Here is a 20439-nt window from a genome sequence, read left to right on the forward strand (position 1 = left end):
GCAAAGCTTTTCTCAAACTTGACGTTCTTGTGACTTTCATTGACAGAGGCAGGGGTTGACCTTTAGCTTTGTCCAGTCAGTAGCACAGCCCCAAGAGGAAGTATTTAACAACTCAAATTAAAAAACCACCCAACCAAACCAAGAAAGTAGCAAAAGTAGATATTCTTAGAAATCTATTGATTTAAAGCGCCTTCCTTTCTCTGTCAGTCTCGTTGGAGACCTTGTGAGTTTAACAGGGCCTCTCAAGGAACCGATTCCATCCCAAAGGCTTGGAGGTTGCACATCCTACCCGGAATGCTTAGAATAACTTCGCTGTTTGTTCTGCAAACAGTCTTACTGCGAGGGTTTATCTTTCTACCTTCTTGAGAATGTGCATACAGACAGAAAATCTGACAGATTCTGCAAGGATTCTCGGGCCTCAGTAGATTACCTGTGTACTCATTAAAATGCAGATTCCCAGGCACCCACTCTACCTCAGGGATTCAGGACCAGGCTTTTGTTCACTTTGTGTTTTGGTTTCCTTTTATAACATTACCCTAGGCTGTTTGCATAAGTTGTTAGACATTTTTTAAAGACATACAACAATTGCATAAAATTCAAGTTCATATATGGGGGTGCACAATTTTTCTACATGAGTTAAGTAGGGGATAGTTATTAATCATATCTCAAATGACAAGATCTAACAATATTTTTTATATGAGTTCAAATTATGAGCTGAACATGGTGTCTCATGTCTTTAGTCCCAGTACTAGGAAAGCAGAGGCAAACAGATCCCTGTCTTTGAGGCCAGTCTGGTCTGTATAGTGAGTTCCAGGACAGCCAGGGCTAAATAAAAAAGATCTAGTCTCAACAAAACCCAAACAAAAAGCAAAAACTATGCATTCATATGGTTTCAGATTTCATGTCATAAATGAACACTTAAAGGTATTTATTGTTCTGGTATAGTATAAAGAATATTCATAACTGAATATAAAAGAATATTAAAATGTATAAAAATGTATACATGTGACCAGATTATCATCGTTCAACCAAAACAAAACATTAAATCAGAATAAATGCAGAAGCAGATGTAATAACTCAATATTTTCTATTAAACAAAAAAGATGTAAGCAATACCATTTTATTTACTATAATTTTCATTTTTGACCACGTAGTTGTTTCTCAGGGACTGTGTTGTTTTAACATGTAGTTAGTTATTGATACTTTAAATTATAATAACAAACACAATAGCATTTTAAAAACAACAAAACAAGCCTAGTGTTGGCCCATGTCTGTAATCCTAGTGCTCAAGAAGCTGAGGCTGGAGGATTATGAGTTTGAGACAGGTCTGCACTACTTAGTTTGAACAACCGAGGCCGGGGCAATGGCTCAGTTGGTAGAGTGAGCCTAGCATGCACAGAACTCTGGGTTCTACCCCCAGCAATGTAAAAGCTGCACATGGTAGATAGAGGCAGGAGAATCAGAAGTTCCAGGTCATCTCAAGCTACATAGAATTCTGGAATATCTTGGGATACTCAATTGAAATTCTGTCTTAAACAAAAATTAACAGACTTTAGTTTTTATTTATTTATTTTTATTCTAAATTTGCAGAAAAGAGAAGGAAAAGTGCTGAGTGCCCATGCAGTTTGGTAGCCCCAGGCTCCTCTATTACCAACAGTTGTATTAGCATAGCACACCTGTTTCAGCTGATTAGCTTGGATGGTGACATCTGAAAGGCCAGGGCCAAGGTTGCCCAACAAGTCTGGAGCAGGACTGACGCTGGGAACCAAGCCACACCCACACACTCCAACAAGCTCCCTAAATAATTTCTCTTGCAGAGATGTGTGCAGATTAATGCCATAATAGCTTAATTGTTCAGCTGCACTATCTGAACGAAGTTGGCGAGAGTCCCTTGACCAAGCACTTTGGTTGCTGTTGAGAATTGTTGATATTTATCCTGGCTTGATCTTCACTTTCCTTCATCCTCGTAAACCTGTGGAAGAAACCAATCACATAGCCCAGCATATGTATCATTAATTAGTTTGTACTTCGACTCTTCAAAGTAGTGAGATGGGAGTAAGGATACTAACGCTAGTGAACTGCTTTGTGTTACAAAGATGCTTGGATTTCCAAATGAGGATTACAAGATAGCTCATTTCTTCAAGCATTTCATTCAGTCTTTGAGCACAATACTCTCTCCGAAAGTATTTCCACTCTCCCCCAATTGCAGGTGGATAGGACACCAAGAAAAAGGCCTAATGAGACTGGTCTTCTATCATCTGGAATAAACCTAAGAAGCAGGTACCTAACCAGGTGGGGTGCAGCTTGGGATGAAGAGGGCTGTCATTTCGCAGAAAGACTCCCCTGGAAGGAGTCTTCTCTAGCTGCCAGCAGTTGGTGAATCCCTAGAATTTCTCAAGCCAATTCATTGTTAAGAACCCACTGGGCCAGCTGTGGCTCCTGAGTCTGGCAACACCCAGCGGGTGGGTTCAAAAGGTTCAGGGTTCCGGTGCTTGGATGGCCTGGCCTTGCTAAACTGCTACAGAAGGAAACTCCCTCAGAGCTGTTGGAGTTCTTTCTGGCCAGCAAGCACCACCTTTGGAGGGCCATCTGGACTCTTGCTAGGAAACAGATTCTTAGGAACCCCCGTCTGTGCTACAGATCCCCAGATTCCTGGCCATACTACAGCAGGAGGAATTGCCTCGGTGGGAACCAGGACTGACACCCGGTGGAAGAGAGCATTCATCCCTCTCCCTTCCATCTGCTCTGCTTTCTTTACGTCCAAAGTTAGGTTTTTAAGGTGCGAGAGGACACGTCCCCTTCCAGGGTACAAAACATTTCCCGGTGGCTATCACAAAAACTTCTTTTAAGCTGACTTGGAGCAGAGAAACTCGACACGGAAAGGCAGCTTCCAGAAGTTCGATTCCTCTTCTTCGTTTTCCGCTTCCTGGCCAGGGATCGCTCACCGGCAGAGCCGAATTGAAGAGACCCGCGTGGAGCAGGTTTCTGGAGCGGCTAACATTCACCGCCCTGGGGCCCCTCTCTCAACCCCCGTAACTCTCTAGTCTCTATGGCCAGAGGGAAGAGTCAAATCCTCTGATGGCGCCTAGACAGGTGGCGAGAAGACCCAGGAGAAGGGCACCGCTGCCAAAGAAAGATTCAGAGCCGGTCTCGGTGGTGGCGGGGCCCGGCGAGCTGGCCGCACACAAGGAAAGCGGAGGGCGGGGCTCCTGGGGGCGTGGCCCAGTATCCGGTGGGCGTGGCTGGGTGGTGGTTGGGAGAGGGCGAGGCGTGTGGGAAGCCTGAGCAGGCTGTGGGCGGGGCTACAAATGGGCGTGGCCAGAGAGCCGAGTGGGCGGGGTCTGGATGTAGTTGAGAACAGGCCCTGGGTCCAGCAGGTTGTAGGAGGAACTCTCGGGGGCGGGGCGGGTTCCAGAGTAGGCGTGGTTCTGTGCCGGGGGCGGGGCTGGCGGGCGGGGCGGGCGGAGCACAGGGGAAAGCGAGACCCGGGAGCTAGCGAGAGCCGGCTGCGCCCGGGGCTGGAGTGCTCACCGTTGTTGGCGCGCTGGTGATCCGCAGTCCTCCGCTCGGGCCGTGCGCCCCCGGTGGAGCGCAGAGGGAGGCAGGCGCGTCGCCAGCCCCTTGCCGCCCTCCCCCAGCCCGGGAAGAATGTGCCAACAGCTGTTCTCCGCCCGCGAGCACTTCGCCCAGAAGTGAGGAACTTGGAGGAAGAAGAGACAAAGGCTGCGGTTGGGACGGAGGAGGTCCGAGACGCGGACAAAAGGTGCGGAGGAGCAGCAGCGACCGGGGGATGGCAGCGCGGCGACTCCGCGGGCTGGAGTCGCCCCGAGGCGCGCCGTGACACGCGTGGCTTCCCGGGACCTGCCGCTGCGCTGACTTCCGCGACTGGAGCTGCGCCGGGAAGGTGCGGGCGCCGGAACAATGGACAGCTTCTTCCCCGAGGTGAGTGGCAGAGAGGACCTGGCGGAGACCGGGACCCGGGCCGGCTCACCGCGCGCGCCCCGGCGCCTGCGCGTCCCGGGAGGGGAAACTTTGTGGGAGTCTCCTGAAACCCCACTCCCTCCGCCGGCCCCGAGTCTCGGATGAGTAAGCCCAGGCAGGTTTGGGTTTGTCCTGCTCTCGCATGTCCCCGGGCGTGGGTGGCTAGCTGACACTCCGCGCCAGGTGAGTCCCCGGGCGCCGGGCGGGGGAGAGCTGCGGGCCGGGCGGCCCGGGTGCAGGAAACGCGGGTAAAAGGCGCAGCCGGGACGCGCCTTTCTCCAAGAAAGGTCTGGTACTTCCTTTGCCGAACGTGCGGGCTTCCTGTGCAGAGGGCAGTGGCTTCCAGAGGAGCGGGCTAACGAAGTGTGAGCCCGGCCAGCAGAGCCCAGTCAATCACTGCTCGCGGATCCCCTTGGGCCTTCAAGTCTGGGGTCGGTGCTCTACTAGCGGCGCTCGGATAGGGCTTGCGGATAATTCCAGAGCACGAGACCGAAAGATCCAGTATTTCATGCCATTCTTTGGCAGATCTTGAATTCAAGTTTAAGTAAAATTCGTTTAAGGCAAACAAAGGTTATTTTAGAAGATGAAACCGATGCCCGTTTTTAGGGTCTTTGAGGGCGGGACACCACAGTTACTTGAGACGCGACTTGAAAGTTCCCTTTTCCCCTGGGATGGAGAGCCGTTTTGGTTTCTTGGCACTGATTCCTTTCTTGGTTGTGTTTATTTAATAAACTCTGTTTAAGTTTAGAGGTTTGAAGTGGCTCAGAGTAAACTTAGCTGACTTGAGGGAGGTAGACTGATGTGATTTTTTTTTTTTTTTTTCTGAAAGCCAGGGCGATGTTTTGTGAATCCGGGACAGGCTTGGAATCTCCCAACAAATCTCAGTGGTGAGAGTTTGCCTCCGCATTAGCTAACTTGCTTTATCAGACTTAATTGGCTATAGTGTTTCAAGGTCTGACGTTCACTTACTGTATTCTTCTCAGACAGCCACTTCTAATGGCCACAGTGATGTATTGTGTAATGGTCGAATTGACTTTTTCCAAAGTGGTTGCCTTTGTCACCCTGAAAAGGAAGCCTGGAAAGAAATTAATCATCCATTATTTAGGAAGAAGAGAAATATGTAGAAAATTGTGAACCCTTCGCATTTCCTAATTCATGGGCTTTTGTTCCCTTCCTGAAGGGAGTCACTGGAACATTTTTGAGTTGTTCTAAATGACCGCTAGGCTGGGTTTTTATCTATGAGAAAACTGAGGTTCTGTATCTAGGGCAGATAGTTCTTAACTTGGTGGTCTTTTGGAAAATTTGTAGGTAGTTGTTGAGGGATGACAAGGCTCACTAAGCCTGAGGACCTGCGGAGTTCAAGGTCTCCGCTTGGGTAGAATTCTGCCCTCTAGTGCAAGTGCTGGAAACTTCATGATAACATGCCATAGCAATTCCTGCATCCCGACCTCCAAGTTAGGGAACTTTGAAGGAACTCCAGGAACTCCTTTTTTACGTTGGTTCTTTGTGAGGGGATCTCCATGACTCGGAATGATCTCAGAATAACGTTGAAGTTGTTTTCTTACCAGTTACCTATTTCATTTTTCCTATTTCTAGTGAAGAATCTTAACCCAAAGATTAGTGAGTCCGAAGAATGTATTATGGGATCCACAGCCCTGTCTCTTTTCTGCTGATGGCTGGTATTTTCTGGGAGTTATTGTTTTTTTTTTTTTATTTGCTGGTGTGTTTATGTCATCCTGGTGATTTCTAGTCAGCCTTCAGCGTTCTGCCCCACACATAAAGCAGCAGGGCAGCGGAAAAAGCTAAACAGTGGTGTAGTGATTAGAGACACACTCCTAACACAGACCCTTTTACTTTTAATGTCTTAGAACATCGTTTTGTTAACTGATCTGTGAAGGTGTTCCCTTATCCTGCCAGACAAGAAAGTACAGAAATGATATAGTGTCCAAGGGCAGCCAGCTCCTGGGGTGCCCTCCTCACTGAGTAGTGTTCTGTTCTTTGCTAACTTTTCTCTGTGATTTAGAGACAAGGACTTGTTGCTTGTGAGCCAACAATTCGAAGCTCGTGCTAACAACTGAAACATAAATAAACTGTAGGAGACAGATAATAAGGAAGTAGGCAGCTGGACTTGGTCTTTGCAAATTGGGTACCCTTGACATTGTGGGCCAGGCACTTCTTTGATGGAGAGGCTGTCCGAGCCCATAGCAGAGAGCAGCATCCCTGGCTGTCACTCCCTCGGTGCACGTAGCCTCCCTCTCAACTTGTGATACCCCAGAATGTATGCAGCTGTTCCCGAAGGCACTGCAGCCACAAAGCTACACCCAGCTGAGCTGCCCTGAGCTGAGCAGTTGCCTCCCGGTCCTAATTCCTGTGTGAGCTGCTTGTCTGCACTTGCCTGGTTTAACTGGGATCAATCATCCAGCTAGGGGCCAGTGGCCAGGGAAGCTTGCAAGGCTTGTGCCAATCAGCTGACACTGCTACCTTCAAACTTCGCTCCGGGATTGGTGAGAGGGAGTGTGCCAAACTCCCCAGTCAAGTTCCACTTTCTTCATGGCCTTCATTAAGTTTTTATGGCTCCTCTTGAGTTAACTGTGTGTGCTCACGAATAGGGAAGCTTGTTTTCTCGGCATTTCTTGAGAAGTTCTTAAAAAGTTGAGTTCAGGCGGAAACTTAAGTTTTAGGTATGTCTGTAACCAGAAGCAATTAGGTACAATAAAATACACACACACATACACACACACACACACACACACACACACACACCACCCCAAACACACAAACAGCGACAGTAACCCCCAAAACAGTAAATAGCAAAGGTTCAGCTGCAAAGTGACAAGACTATTGTACAAAAATTTTGAGGTTTTTCTGTGGGCTCTGTGCTCCTGTCTCCAGAACCAAGAAGGGCTGTGCATGGACTACAGTGGGGCATCAGCCATTTCCAAAAGTGCTGACCTCTGTTTTTTAGTTTAGGCATAGGTGTGGCATAATGAGTGTACAAATACAAGACCTTGTGTTGTGTGGATTAACAGCAAGACATAAGTGGACACACTGATGCTTTTCATAACAAATATGTGGAAGTTGCATATACATAAATATAAATAATATAGAAAGCAAGTATTAATGTTTTAAGAGACAGCTTGTTAATGAAACTATGCTAGATAAACCTATTTCTTACAGTCTGGTTCAATATGTCTTGGAAGTTTAGTCCCACTGATGTTCAGAGGAGGGCTATGGGTGTAGTTTAGTGGTAGAGGTACTGAGTTTGAGCTTCAACACACCACACACACACACACACACACACACACACACACTCACACCATACACATACACACACACACACCAGACACATACACATACACAGACCACACACACAGCACATACACACGCATATAACACACAGCACACACAGCACACATATGCACACACAGCATATACATATACCATACACACACCACACACACATATACCACACAAACATGTCACACACACACACACTCACACCATACACATACACACACACACACCAGACACATACACATACACAGACCACACACACAGCACACACACACGCATATAACACACAGCACACACAGCACACATATGCACACACAGCATATACATATACCATACACACACCACACACACATATACCACACAAACATGTCACACACACACACACACACACACACACACACACACACACACACTCCTGCTTAATTTGGGAAGGCACCATGGTTTCAGTTGTTACCTGAAGTTATTCAGAAGACATTTTAAGCTAGAAATAGATGCCCCCCCCAGCTTATTTTTTCCTCCCTTCTGACTAGTGTAGTCTTTGTGTGTATGTGAGAGAGCTAGTGACATTTCCTGTTACAAGGAGGTCGACACATGGATACTTTCTGTCATCTGCTCCACACCTCATCAGTTCCTGATGTGTGCAGGAGAGGTGCTGAGGACCTCTGTCCCACCAAATCTTGAGGGCTCTAACATCTTTGGATGACATTGGCTGGGTCCCCTTGACTTGTTTTACAATGAGGCTCTAGTCTCTGGCCTTGGCCGCAGAGTCCAGAAGAATTTCTATTGGCGTCTCCCCCCACCCCACGTCCGGGACAGCAAAGCCGTAGGAACAGCTGCACGCAGCAGACAGTTGTTGTAGCCCAGAGAACTGAGCTTCTGTCCAGGGGAAGCTAGGAAAGCCCGCCTCCCCCACATCACGCCGCCTGATGTTCTAGCTGTCTCAAAATCAAGCAGAAGCTGGTCTGTGCCAGGTCTTCGGTGTTTACCCAGAGTGGTGCAGAGACAAGGCAGTGTTTGCTTTTCCAGCTCTGACCTCGTTAAGTGGCTTCACCTGTGAGCACGAGAACCTTGACCGTGCTTATCTGCTCTTGTGACTAGTAAGGTTCTTGTACCTTTTTAACGCATTTCAAAATTTTGGCTTCGGAGTGACTTGATAGCATATTTTCATGTTACAAGTTTGCGGGGGACTTCGAAGAGGAAGCCTCCAGTGAAGTCTGTGTGAGCCTGGTACAGTTTCCCCTAGCCATGCAAGGGCCATGTAGAGGCGAATGAAAGCCTTGCATTCCTAGTATCCATCCAGCTTACACCATCCACCGGATCAAAGCACTTGTGAGGTCCCTGTGGTTAGCAAGGCTTCCCGGGCTTTGACTGATAGTAAGTGGGTGTTCTAGTGTCTGTCTGTCTTGCTTCGTTGGTAGGCAAATGTGAGGTCAGATTTATAAAGCACTATATGTGGTAGGTGGTGGATATTAAAAGGTCAGTGTTCAGAGTTACGCTTAGAAGTCAAAAAAGAGGCTGAGGATGTAGCTCAGTTGGTGGAGTCCTTGCCTGAGTTAGGTCCCCAGCACAGTTAAAACAGGAAGTAGTGGCTTGTGCCTACAGTCCACTCAGGAGGTGTAGACATCAAAGTCAGAAGCCTAAGGTCATCCTCAACTTCATAGGTTTGAGGCCAGCCTGATGCATGAGATACCTGTGTGGAGGAGGAAGAGAAGGAGAAAGGGGGAGGGGGAGGGGGAGGAGAAGGAGGAAGTGGCCCCTGGTGGTGAATAAATCCAGGTGCCCGTAGGTGGTTTTAAGGAAGGTCTGAGAGATGTGACCCAGATGGTTTTCTGGTCTGGTTACATTGATTTGATTCCCCCCCCCCCCCCCCCGCTATTTAAACCTGGTTACTTCTTGGAAACTCTGCACTTCCAGAATTCCATCTAGATGATAGCCTGTTCTCACAGCCCTTTGAGGGTGAGGTGCTGTTCTCCAGCTGGTTGTTGAGCTTTCTAATCTTGTGACCCTCTTCCAGATTTCCACCACATTGAGTTCTGACCTTCTGATTGCTGCCCTGCATGCAACCCTGCTGCTGTTAGCTTGCTACACTGCATGCAACTCTGCCTGCTGCTCTTAGCTTGCTGCCTTGCATGCATCTCTGCTGCTCTTAGCTTGCTGCCCTGCATGCAACCCTGCTGCTGTTAGCTTGCTACCCTGCATGCAACTCTGCCTGCTGCTCTTAGTTCTCTGCTGTTTGTTTGCAAATCGGGTGGCTGTCCTGCCTGCCCACTCCAGCAGGTCACCATCAAGCAAGTCACCACTCTCTCCCCTGAGCCTCTTTTCTTGGTCTTTGGAGGAATTTGTTAACTGGTGGCTTTGTATGCTTTACATGACTTCCCCCTTCTCAAATGAGTGAACTGAACCTTGAGAGGTTAGATATCTTACATAAAAATAAATAAATTCTGGCTGGGCAGTGGTGGCGCACGCCTGTAATTCCAGCACTCGGTCGAAGAGACAGGTGGATCTCTGTGAGTTCGAGGCCAGCCTGGTCTACAGAGCTAGTCCAGGACAGGCTCCAAAAGCTACAGAGAAACACTGTCTCAAAAATAAATAAACAAATAAATAAATAAATAGATTAATTAATTAAAATAAAATAAATTCTGCTGCCTCATGTACCTAGAAAAGAAAGTCTTCAAGGGTGGGGGTTGACCTTTGAGTAGCAGGAAGTTTCATCCAAAGGGCATATTAAAATTTTTTTTTAAAAAATTTTTGTTTTAGGACAAAGAGAGATGAGGGGAGATGTTTCTAACATTTTAGTTTGTTGAAGATAGTACTAATGGTGGGTACTGTTTGTTCCAGACTTGCTAGGTGCCAGGCATGTTGTTGTGTGCCAAGACATGTTGTTGAGCTATTGACATTTGCATGTTCATTTATTTCACATAACCCTGTGACTCCGACTCATTAATTGTGTGCACTCCATGGATGTGTCACACAGCTAGAAAGTGGACCCATTACATTATTAATCCAGAAACACAGAAAGCCATGCATCAGTCTTTTCTGTCCCTTGGATCCCTTTGTTTTAAGCTTGATTTTTATCTTCTAGGCTGTCACTAAGTCATTTCTGAGTTGAGTAACAAGTGGTTCTCACCCTGGAAACATCGAAGATTCCATGGAGAAATGGAGACTGTTAATCAGCATTTCAGCATGCCAATGTTTTTTTTTTATTTCCCTTGCTTTTTACATAGGGAAGACCAGTACTTCTGTGTCCTTTAAAAGGCAGTTTCTGAAGGTGCTCATCCCAGCCTCAGCAGAGCTACAAGGTCATGTTAGGCATCCCAGAAGTGTCTGGTCTATTAAAAATAAGGCAAGGTCTTTTGTTTCACAGTTTCTGACAGTTGCTGGAGTGATCGTTGAGATGGTCTGATGGCATTTTCTTTCCCTCTTGAAAAATGATGCTGACCACATTTCTGGTGTTTGTTCACAGAAGCTCTCTTTCCCTGGGTAGCTTGGCCCACTGCAGAGCCATCAGCTGGGAGGTTTCTCAGAGTAATCCTTGGATTAAAAACAGCATGCTTCTTGCTAAGAGCTGTTTTAAAAATGTGTCCCACGGGCCTCCAGTAAGATACATGAATCTCCTATTCAACACTGCCTTCTCATGTCACATGACACCATACCACCTAACCTGAGAGTTCCAGGGAAGGTGCTGGAGTGTTCTGGTTGCAGAGGCCACAGGTCTGTGGGGATATATGTGGAGGAAAGGACTAACTTGCAACCTCTGCCTCAGTATATGCTTTTTAAAAATATTTTTATGGGGGGTTGGGGATTTAGCTCAGTAGTAGAGTGCTTGCTTGCAAGGCCCTGGGTTTGATCCTCAGCTCCAATATATGTGTGTGTGTGTGTGTGTGTGTGTGTGTGTGTGTGTGTGTGTAGGTGTTTTGCCTGCATGTATTTCCGGGCACAGCATGTGTGCAGTACTCTCAGAGGCCAGAAGAGGACAATGGATCCCCCTGGAAGTGGAGTTACAGGCTTACAATTGTAAACCACCATGAGGGTACTGGCAATAGAACTAGTCCTTCGGAAGAGCAGCAATGTTCTTAACTGCTCAGCCATCTCTCCAGCACCTGTCCACTCATTCCTCCTTGAGATAGCTTCTCGGGTAGTCCCTGCTGACTAGCTTGACCCTGCTTGGCTAGCCTTGATATTAGCTGAGGATAGCCTTGAACTTCTGATCCTCTTGCCTCTAGCTCCTCCCTGCTAGGATTACAGGTTTGTAATCATCATGTCACCACATCCAGTTTACGAAGTACTGGGGTTCTAGCTCAGTACCGCCTGCATGTCAGGCCAGCACTCTGCCAAGTGAGCTGTGTCTGCAGCACCGGAACATTCTTTTATGAATGCCAGTCTTGAGGAGGCTTGATTTGCTGGGCCAGGTCGTTAGTTACTGATGCCACCACAGAATTCATACCACAGTTCTTAGATTAAAAATTGAATGGACTTGTAAGTGATAGATTGACTGATTTATGGGGGGGGGGCTTCAAAAAATTTTAATTTAATTATATATGTCATAACCAATATTGCCATATTGTGAATTTTCATCATTTCTTAAAGTAAGTCCCTTTGTGCCCCCAGCCCTTCCCCTGCTAGAACCCAGGGTCTATTGCTTACTAGGCCATGGAGCTGTGTGCTCCAGCCCAGAGCAAGGATTTCTTACATTGTTTCCATGTGTCCATGCTTTTCAGTGCTGTAGAGAAAACTGAAGACAGGGACTAATAGAAGAAAAGTCTGGAGACGAGACCATGACTTGATGTGCACAGCGAGATAGTAGTAGAGATAAGATTATGTTTGGAAGATTACACTTTCAAGAGTCCTTTCCTTTCTAGCCATATAAATTTAAGTTTTTTAAAAGATTTTTTATTTTTATTTATTTTTATGACATTTAAAATGTTTCTTACTAGTTCTTTGGGAGTTTTCCAAATCGATGCTCTTCACCTCCCCTCCCTCAACTCTTCCTTAATTCACTCCTCACTTCCCCTACGCACCCAACTTTGTGTCTTCTGTTGTTGTTGTTGTTTTAATCTTTCAAGATCAATTTTGTGTTGCCCAGATACTCTTGGCTATGGTCTTCTACTGGAGTGTGGTTGATTTCCCGGGGTCGATTTTCTTTCAGAAAATTGTCTCTCGCTTTCCCGGAAGCTAACAGTTGTCAACAGCTCCTTGTCTAGGGGTGGGATTATGTGCCCAACCCCCCTCTCCAGGCTGGGATTTGGTCTGGCTTGGGCTTGTGCAAGTTTCGAGCATACTGTTGCAACTGCTGTGAGTTCATCTGTGCAGCTGCCCCTGTGTGACCAGAAGATAATGTTTTCTTGTAGTCATCCACTGCCTTGGGCTACTAACCCCCCCACCCCCCTCTGTGTGATTCTGCAATGAACCCTGAGCCTCAGGAGTCAGGTGCAGTCTCTATGTTCCCTTTAGGGCATCTTGGCCAGTAGTGGGCCTCGCCTGGTGTTAATCACCATCTACTGCACATAGAAGCTTGTTATTAAATGGGTGTTGAGAGATGCATTGATCTGTGGGCATAATGATAAGTCATTAAGAGTCAGTTTAATACCATGTCCAGTGAGTAGCATAATAGTAGTAGGTTCTACCCTAGGGCCTATGACCTGTCTAGTCATAGCCTCTTAGCCTGTTAATGGCGCTAGGGATGGGTTTCATCTTGTGGAGTGGGACTCGAATACAATTAGAAAGTGTTTCATAGGGCTGGAGAGATAGCTCAGTGGTTAAGATCACTGGCTGCTCTTACAGTGAACGAGGGTTTAATTCCCAGTACCCACATGGTAGCTCACAACCATCTGTAACTCTAATTTTAGGCAATCCAGTGTTATCTTTTGGCCTCAGTGGGCACTACACACATGTGGTGCAAATATATACATGCAGATGAAACACCTGTATACATAAAATAAGACTTCATAAAAAGAGAAAGTGGTTATTCCCATGCTGTTGGTGCCATTGTTATACTGGTGGGTACGTGTTTCCAGGCCAGGAACTATTGTAGTTTGAAGGGTTCATAGCTGTGTATGATTGGTGAATACTTTTCTTCTCCAGTAGCTTGCCTAACACTTGCCAGTACTATGAAAGCTAGTCAGTAGGGAAAAGCTTCCAGGTCTTGTACCAGCTTGATTTTGCCATAAAGCATGTGATGTCTTCAGCAAATAGGGTCTTACCGTCAAGTTCTGGAGAGCCACCAAGAGCAATGGCGACAGCCGTAATGATTGGGGGCCAGTGGGACCTCACTGGCCACCAGCTGCAGAAGGTGTAGCTTTTATCTGACACTGGGCTTTTTATTTGTTAGCCTCTGGTACAGTGGTTCTCAGACTTTCTAATGCGGCGACCATTCCTTATGTTGTGGTGACCCCCAACCATAAAATTATTTCATTACTACTTCATAATTGTAATTTTGCCATTATTATAAATTGTAATGTCTCCCTGTGCTGTGGACACCTTGTGGGAGGCACAGATGAACCACACGCCTTTAATCCCAGCACTCGGGAGGCAGAGCCAGGTGGATCTCTGTGAGTTCAAGGCCAGCCTGGGCTACAGAGTGAGTTCCAGGAAAGGCTCAAAGCTACACAGAGAAACCCTGTCTCAAAAAACCTAAATAAATAAATAAATAGATAGATAGATAGATAGATAGATAAATTGTAATGTAGGTATATGATATGCAGAACAGCTGATACACAACCCCTGTGGAAGGGTCGCGACTCACAGGTTGAGAACCTCTATTCTAATGTCTGGAGGGGCTTAGTTGCCCTGCTATAGGAGAACTCCACTTAAACTTATTGTTAATGTATGTAAAGCTTCTACAGTAGCGGCTTTCCATATATCATTTTCAAAAGGTCTTTGGTGTTATTTATCTCGTCCCCTCCTCCCTGCTCCACCCTGTCTTCCACTTTCCCACCCCAACTGAACCTTCCTCTTCTATTATTACCTGTTAACCCTTTATGCCAGTGCATTCTATCTCCAACGTTGTCCCCCCGCCCCCCACTTCAAGACAGGGTTTCTCTGTGTAGCTTTGGTGCCTGTCTTGGAACTCGCTTTATAGACCAGGCTAGCCTTGAGCTCAACAGAGATCTGCCTGCCTCTGCCTCCTGAGTGCTGGGATTAAAACCATGCGCCACCACCACCCAGCTGTTTTTATTTTTATGTATAGTGTGTGTCTACCTATGTGGATGCTCACAGAGACCAGAAGAAGGTGCTGGGTCCTCTGGAACTGGAATTATAATCAGTTGTGAGCTACTCGACATGGATGCTGGGAGCCAAACTCTGGAAGGGCAGCTGTCACTCTCAACTGCTGTGCGATCTCTCAGCCTCCTAAAACATTTTATTTATTTGAGTGTGTGTGTGTGTGTGTGTGTGTGTGTGTGAGAGAGAGAGAGAGAGAGAGAGAGAGAGAGAGAGAGAGAGAGAGAGAGAGTGCTGATGTGCCACAGCACATGTGTAAAGGTCAGGACAGCTTGTGGAAGTTGATTCTCTCTTTCTACCCTGTGGGTCCCAAGGATTGAACACAGGTGGACATGCTTGGCCGCAGGCACCTTTATGTACCAAATCATCTTGTAAGCCCGTGCAATTTTTTCCTTTGTTCTGATTTTTAAGGTATGTAAAAACAAAAACAACCCCCCAAAAAACTTTTTTGTGTGTTTCACATGTAATTCCTTCTCCATAGAGGTAAAATTTTGTTTCAAATTCTTTAAAAAAATGAGGCTGAAAATGGAATGGTTAAAATCTCTTGTGAGTTTTGGGGAAGGTTTCATAATATTGTCAGTGACACTCTACACAAAGTAACTGCAAACAGTGTAGATTTAAAGCTAATATTATGTTCTAGCAAAGACCAAGATTTGCATTTCTTTGATACTGTTAGTTTGCTTGTCTGTTTTGGTGATACACACAGTGCTCAGGAGTCCACAGCACAGGAAGACCTTCCTAGGTATCAGGTCTAAGTGTAGTAGCACTGTCCATCCTTGTGACGGACACATCAATCCCATGGCCCTTGTCAGGGTGTTGCTAGTTGTTTGCTGTCGTAACAGCACCTGAACCTTTTTTGGTACCTAGCTCCTTGCACGCTTGTCTGATTATTTCTTCAAGATGAAAATTTGCAGGCATGGGTGTGTGGATCAGAGAGGGTTTACACAAGTTTTCTTGCACTCTCTGCCTGCATAAGCGTAATGAAAGTGTCAGTTCACCTTGTGGGAGGCACAGATGAACCACCAGCATGATGTATTTATGAGCTGGGGGCTTTTGTAGCTTCTCATTAGAACTGATGAAATGCACAGCCAGCGTGGTGGGGGGAGTTAACACAGGACCCGGGATTTATGCTTCCACATCTGGCTCTTTAGTTTTCCTCGACAGATCACCAGCAAGGTGACACACCCTTCTCCCTATATGGGCGTGGTTACTAGTGTTCATTTGAGGTCAAAGTTTCACAGGAACTAAGATATATATTTTCTGGCTATTTGTTTGAAGAATTACTTACATAGCCTTCTTTTAATTTTCTTTCTTTTGCCTTGCACTGTAGTAGGAATCTTAAAAGTTCTTATTAATGAAACCAAACCCGAGGCCAGTTATTGGGGTGATTGCTGGAAGATCAGAGAAGCAGAACAAGCCACAGCTATCTCACCTTGCTAGTTCCTCAGGTGATCCTCTTTCCTCAGGCTGGAAGCTTCTGAGTCCTCCTCCACATGAATCTCAGCTGAACTGTGTTGCTCCAAAGCTTAACTAACTACATGCTTTTTCCTCTCTAGTTCCTGGTCCTCATGCCTTATATACCTTTTTCTTTCTGCCCCCACTCCCTGGGATTAAAGGCATGGGTCACCAAGCTTAGCTGTTTCTAAAGTGGCCTTGAACTCAGAGATCTGGCTAGCTCTGCCTCCCAAGAGCTGGGATTAAAGGTGTGTACCACCACCGCCCAACTTCTGTTATGGCTTACTCTTCCCATTTTCTAGCCACCATTTCTGGCTCTGTTCTAGTGGCTGTCTGTTCTCTGACCCCAGATATGTTTATTTCGGGGAACACACAATATTTCAGGGAACACAATACCCACCACATTGCACTATCTTTAGAGATAACCATAGGCAAGAGTTGTTCTGTGATTGCTGTTTTAATCCGGGGACTTCATGAACACACAGTAGGAGTATGTGTGTGTGTGTGTGTGTGTGTGTATGTGTGTGTGTGTGTGTGTGTGTGTGTGTGTGTGTGTTGGGAGATCTAGGTGTGTTTAAGCTCATTATTTATTAACTCAGAAAGTCTTTCCACAGACTCTGAAATCACAGTGTTAAGACTTCCTACATCCCCGACAAAGCCACCATTGTCCTTTGCTGCAGCTTGCCTCTTGTTTATTTCCACCCACACTTTGTCCCACAGATGTGACCGCCAGGGACTTCACAGGGTGAAGGTGGAGGACACCGGTCCTTGTCCTCACCTTGAGACTGGCCCTCATTTTACTACTGCATAAGCGAGGCGATGCTCTTAAAACCTGCGTGTGCATATGGTGAGCTAACAGTTTCCAGAAACCAAACCAGACCCCTGGGCTGGATTTGATAGCTCTTTTGTCTTTCCTTGGATTTACTGGTACAGGCCAGAGCTAAGGGCCAACAAGGTCATTGGTCCTCTAGTAGTTTCCAGTCTCTGATTTCTGGGTGCATTCAAGTGATTTCTGGGTGCATTCAAGTGTACTACTTTCCACGTCTTTCCAACCCTGGCACTGTTGACATTGCTGGGGTAGGGAGGCTGTCCATGCATGGGGGGGGGGTTGGGCAGCGACTTAGCCTCATTGCTGACCTCTCAGTCACTGGGTGTCAGTATCCCCAACTCCCTGGTTGTGACGACCAACGTGTCCAGGTGTCAACAGTGTACCCAGGCGTCAAGGGACCGCACCACTGTGCCCTTTCTGTTCTGTTAAATGCAGTGGTATGCCTTCCTCCTTCCCCCACCCTTCTCTTTCCTAGAGGCTTCTCGTGGCTTTGGGTGATGTGGAACAACCACTTCTCTGTCGGTGCTGCAGTTTATTCTGTGTGGGCTCTGGATTCGCCCTCGGGTGTCAGCATTTGTCCACGTTTGCAGCCGTTACTTGACGTTTGAATCATGTATCAAATTCTATACAGCTGGAACCCCTGCCTCGGGCGTCATCTGGCTCTCCCACAGGTCCTTTCACCAAGTGCTCTTTTACTTATATCCTGTCCCTCAAGCATTAGGGAAATCTTGCTTATGCTGAGTAATTAACTGACAGTCGTTCTCTGTGTGAAAAAAAAAGGGGGGGGGTCACGTTTTTTCTCAAAAGTCCCAGTGTGAGTGAATAAGTTGCATCCCAGGCCCTGTCTTTGTGTGCTTTGGAGTTTTATTCTGGTTTCTTTAAAAAGTAATTAAATACAGGTTTAGAATCTGCCCAACTGGCTAGGAGTGTAGCTCAATGGTAAAATGCTTGCTTGGCTGCATCAGGCTCTGGTTCAGGCCCTATTGCTACAAAACACTTTCTATAAAATGCCTCAGGGTACAGGAGGCCCTTCCTCTTTCCTGTCCATTTCCCTGGTGGTGACCTTTTACATAACAATAGTTCAGTATCAAAACAGTAGTTCAGCGTCAAAATTGTAGTTCTGTATCAGAACTGACATTGGTGTAGGCTGGGGTTCCACTCAGGTTTCCCTGGTCTCGTAGACTCAAACTCCTGGGCGCACACGTTTGTACATCAGCTCTCAGCTGTTCCCCAGCATGTAGTGAGTGCCTCACCACCCAGAGTCACCAGGGGAAACTGTTGGGACAGTCCCTCAGGGGACTCCTTATCATCCCTTTCTCATTTCCCTCCATCATCCCATCTTCCTTCTCTATAATTTTGTCGCTCAAGATTGTGACATAGATGAATCCAGATGGAACAGCAGGTAACCTTTTTGTTGTTTTGTTTTGAGATGAGAGTCTCTTATAGCCCAGGCTGACACTGAACTCATTACCTTGCTATGTAGCCAAGGATGACCTTGAACTTCTGATCTTCCTGCCTTCATCTCCCAAATGCTGGGATTACAGGTGTTGTGTCCCCGACACCAGCTAGAACGTCATCACTCTGTGTCCTTTGACACCCTTTCATGGTAGGTGTCTAGAGTTTGTCTGGATCAGTGTTGAGTGTGCGCTGCTTTCACACGCATGTTAACGTCACTTGCTGTGTCCAAGACGGTTCTGAGAGAATTGCTGTCATATTACTGTATTCTTGTCTCCTGGCTGTTCAGAAAGCACTTTGTGCCCACTCTACACCTAAATAGAAAGAACTATTTGATTTCTGACTTTATTTTTCAAATAACTTTTTAAAAATTAGATTTATTTTAGCTTAAACAATTAGCCGTGGTGTATAACGTGTATATAATGTGCCATGGTGCCAATGTGGAGGTCAGAGGGAGTCTCTGTGGAGTCGGTTCTTGCCTCCTACCTTTATGTGGGCATGGTACCTGGGTCATCAGGCTTGTGCAGCAAACACTTGTACCCACTGAGCTCATCTCTGGCCCTGGATTTTCTCAAATACTACAATTTTCCTACTACAATTCTTGGTCATTGTTTTATGCTGTAGAAATCCCTAGTGTGAGTGTCTTCGACTGAGACAGGTATATCATGAGATACAGTGAATCTGTGTTAGCCAGGCTGTTGGGATTGGGTTCATCTGCTGTCACTGTCATAGCCTCAGAACACCCTCATTCAACACACAGTAGCCAGTGAAGCAACTGGACACTGCAGTTTGCCGGACATGAGACATTGCAGGACCCAGAACAAAATGCATCAAGACGTTTCTGTCCCCATCAGTGCCACAGGAAGGTGGAGACAGAAAGGGCTTTCTTTAAACCGGGACTTCAAGGACATCCAAACCTCCTTGGGGTCAGGCGTGCTTCTGGTGGCAGGGAGGGCATTACCCTGGTGAAATGGTATGGCAAGAAAAACTGGTGTGTGTGACTGACAGTCTCCACCCAAGGGCTTGCCCCTGTGTTGGGAGCAATGGCTTCTGGGATTGTGTGCTCCACTGGGAACCTATTCAGAGCTTGTGGGTAAGGTGCTGTGTAAGGAGACTTCTGGACAAGGGCTCTGGGATGCTCTCACCCTGTGTCTTGCCTGTGTAGGAGGAACCCACTGTGGAAACTGGGGGAGCAGCGCCCCTAGAAATTTCTTACTGATTAGAGGCTTTTCCTTACTGCCTCTTCCCACCGCTTCTGAATTATGCTTTGGTGCAGAAGAAAAAACCCAAAAACCTGAGAGACAATCACACAGGAGAACGTGCTCTCTAAAATTTTTCAGTGTCTCAGGTGAGGGCCACCTGATTCATGGGATAGGGCTGTCCCTGGGTTGCCCAGTCCTGTCCTGGGAATCTGACCCGCTGGCATCCCTCCTGTGTGTCTTCAAGTCAGCTTGCTGTGGCCACCTCCATGGAGACCCCTCCCCCGTTCTTGCTTGCTTCTTGTAATTGCAACGTGCAGAGAGATTGGCCCTGAGCCCTGGGAACACCCTGGATTCTGCCCTCACCACCAAAGTTGAGTGCCAAAGTCAAGGCAAAGAATTTCTGCACATACTAATCTTTTATCTGGGTCACCTCTGACTTGTAAAGAGCATGTACTTGGCCTTGTTTGTTCTTCAGTGTGTATACATGTGAGTTTTGTATTTGAGCAACAGGTAAGTGAGCTGGTATCACTCAAGTGTAAAGGAGATGGGGACTTTTATTTAAGTCTGTCTATATAGTTAAGTCTAATATGCTTACTGGCTTGCACCTCATGGCTTGGCTCAGCCTGCTTTCTTATAAAACACAGAACCACCAGCCTAGGGATGGCACTACCCACAATGGGCTGAGACCTCCCTTACCGATCACTAGTTAAGAAAATACCCTATAGGCTTGTGTACAGCCCAGTCTTATGAAGACCTCACAATTGAGCCCCCACCTCCACCCCAATGACTCGCTTGTGTCTAGTTGACATAAAATTAACCAGCGCAGTGCTTATGGATATATGTATGTGTGTATTCCTGCTTCCTGGCTTGAGGCAGTCACAGCTACTGGTAGTGAAGCCCCTCACTAAAGCTGTGCCTCCAAGGACTTTTGCTCAGCTCTCACTGCTTGTTGTAAAGATTACGAGTCTTCAATAGGCAGTGCCTTGTGCTGCCTGTTTTTCTGAG

At 46.6% G+C, this 20439-nt stretch overlaps 1 protein-coding gene across 1 annotated transcript in view; it reads left to right on the forward strand.

Annotated features, from left to right (window-relative positions):
- The first annotated feature begins 3503 nt into the window (after positions 1-3503).
- Positions 3504-20439, forward strand: part of Myo10 (myosin X) — a 212033-nt gene continuing 195097 nt past the window's right edge. The window contains exon 1 of the mRNA XM_036206964.1: positions 3504-3942. Coding sequence (XP_036062857.1) covers positions 3922-3942 — 21 coding nt within the window. The 5' untranslated portion in view covers positions 3504-3921. The remainder of the gene's footprint in view (positions 3943-20439) is intronic.

This window comes from Onychomys torridus, chromosome 15, assembly GCF_903995425.1.
Source record: "Onychomys torridus chromosome 15, mOncTor1.1, whole genome shotgun sequence".
Classification (NCBI taxonomy): domain Eukaryota; kingdom Metazoa; phylum Chordata; class Mammalia; order Rodentia; family Cricetidae; genus Onychomys; species Onychomys torridus.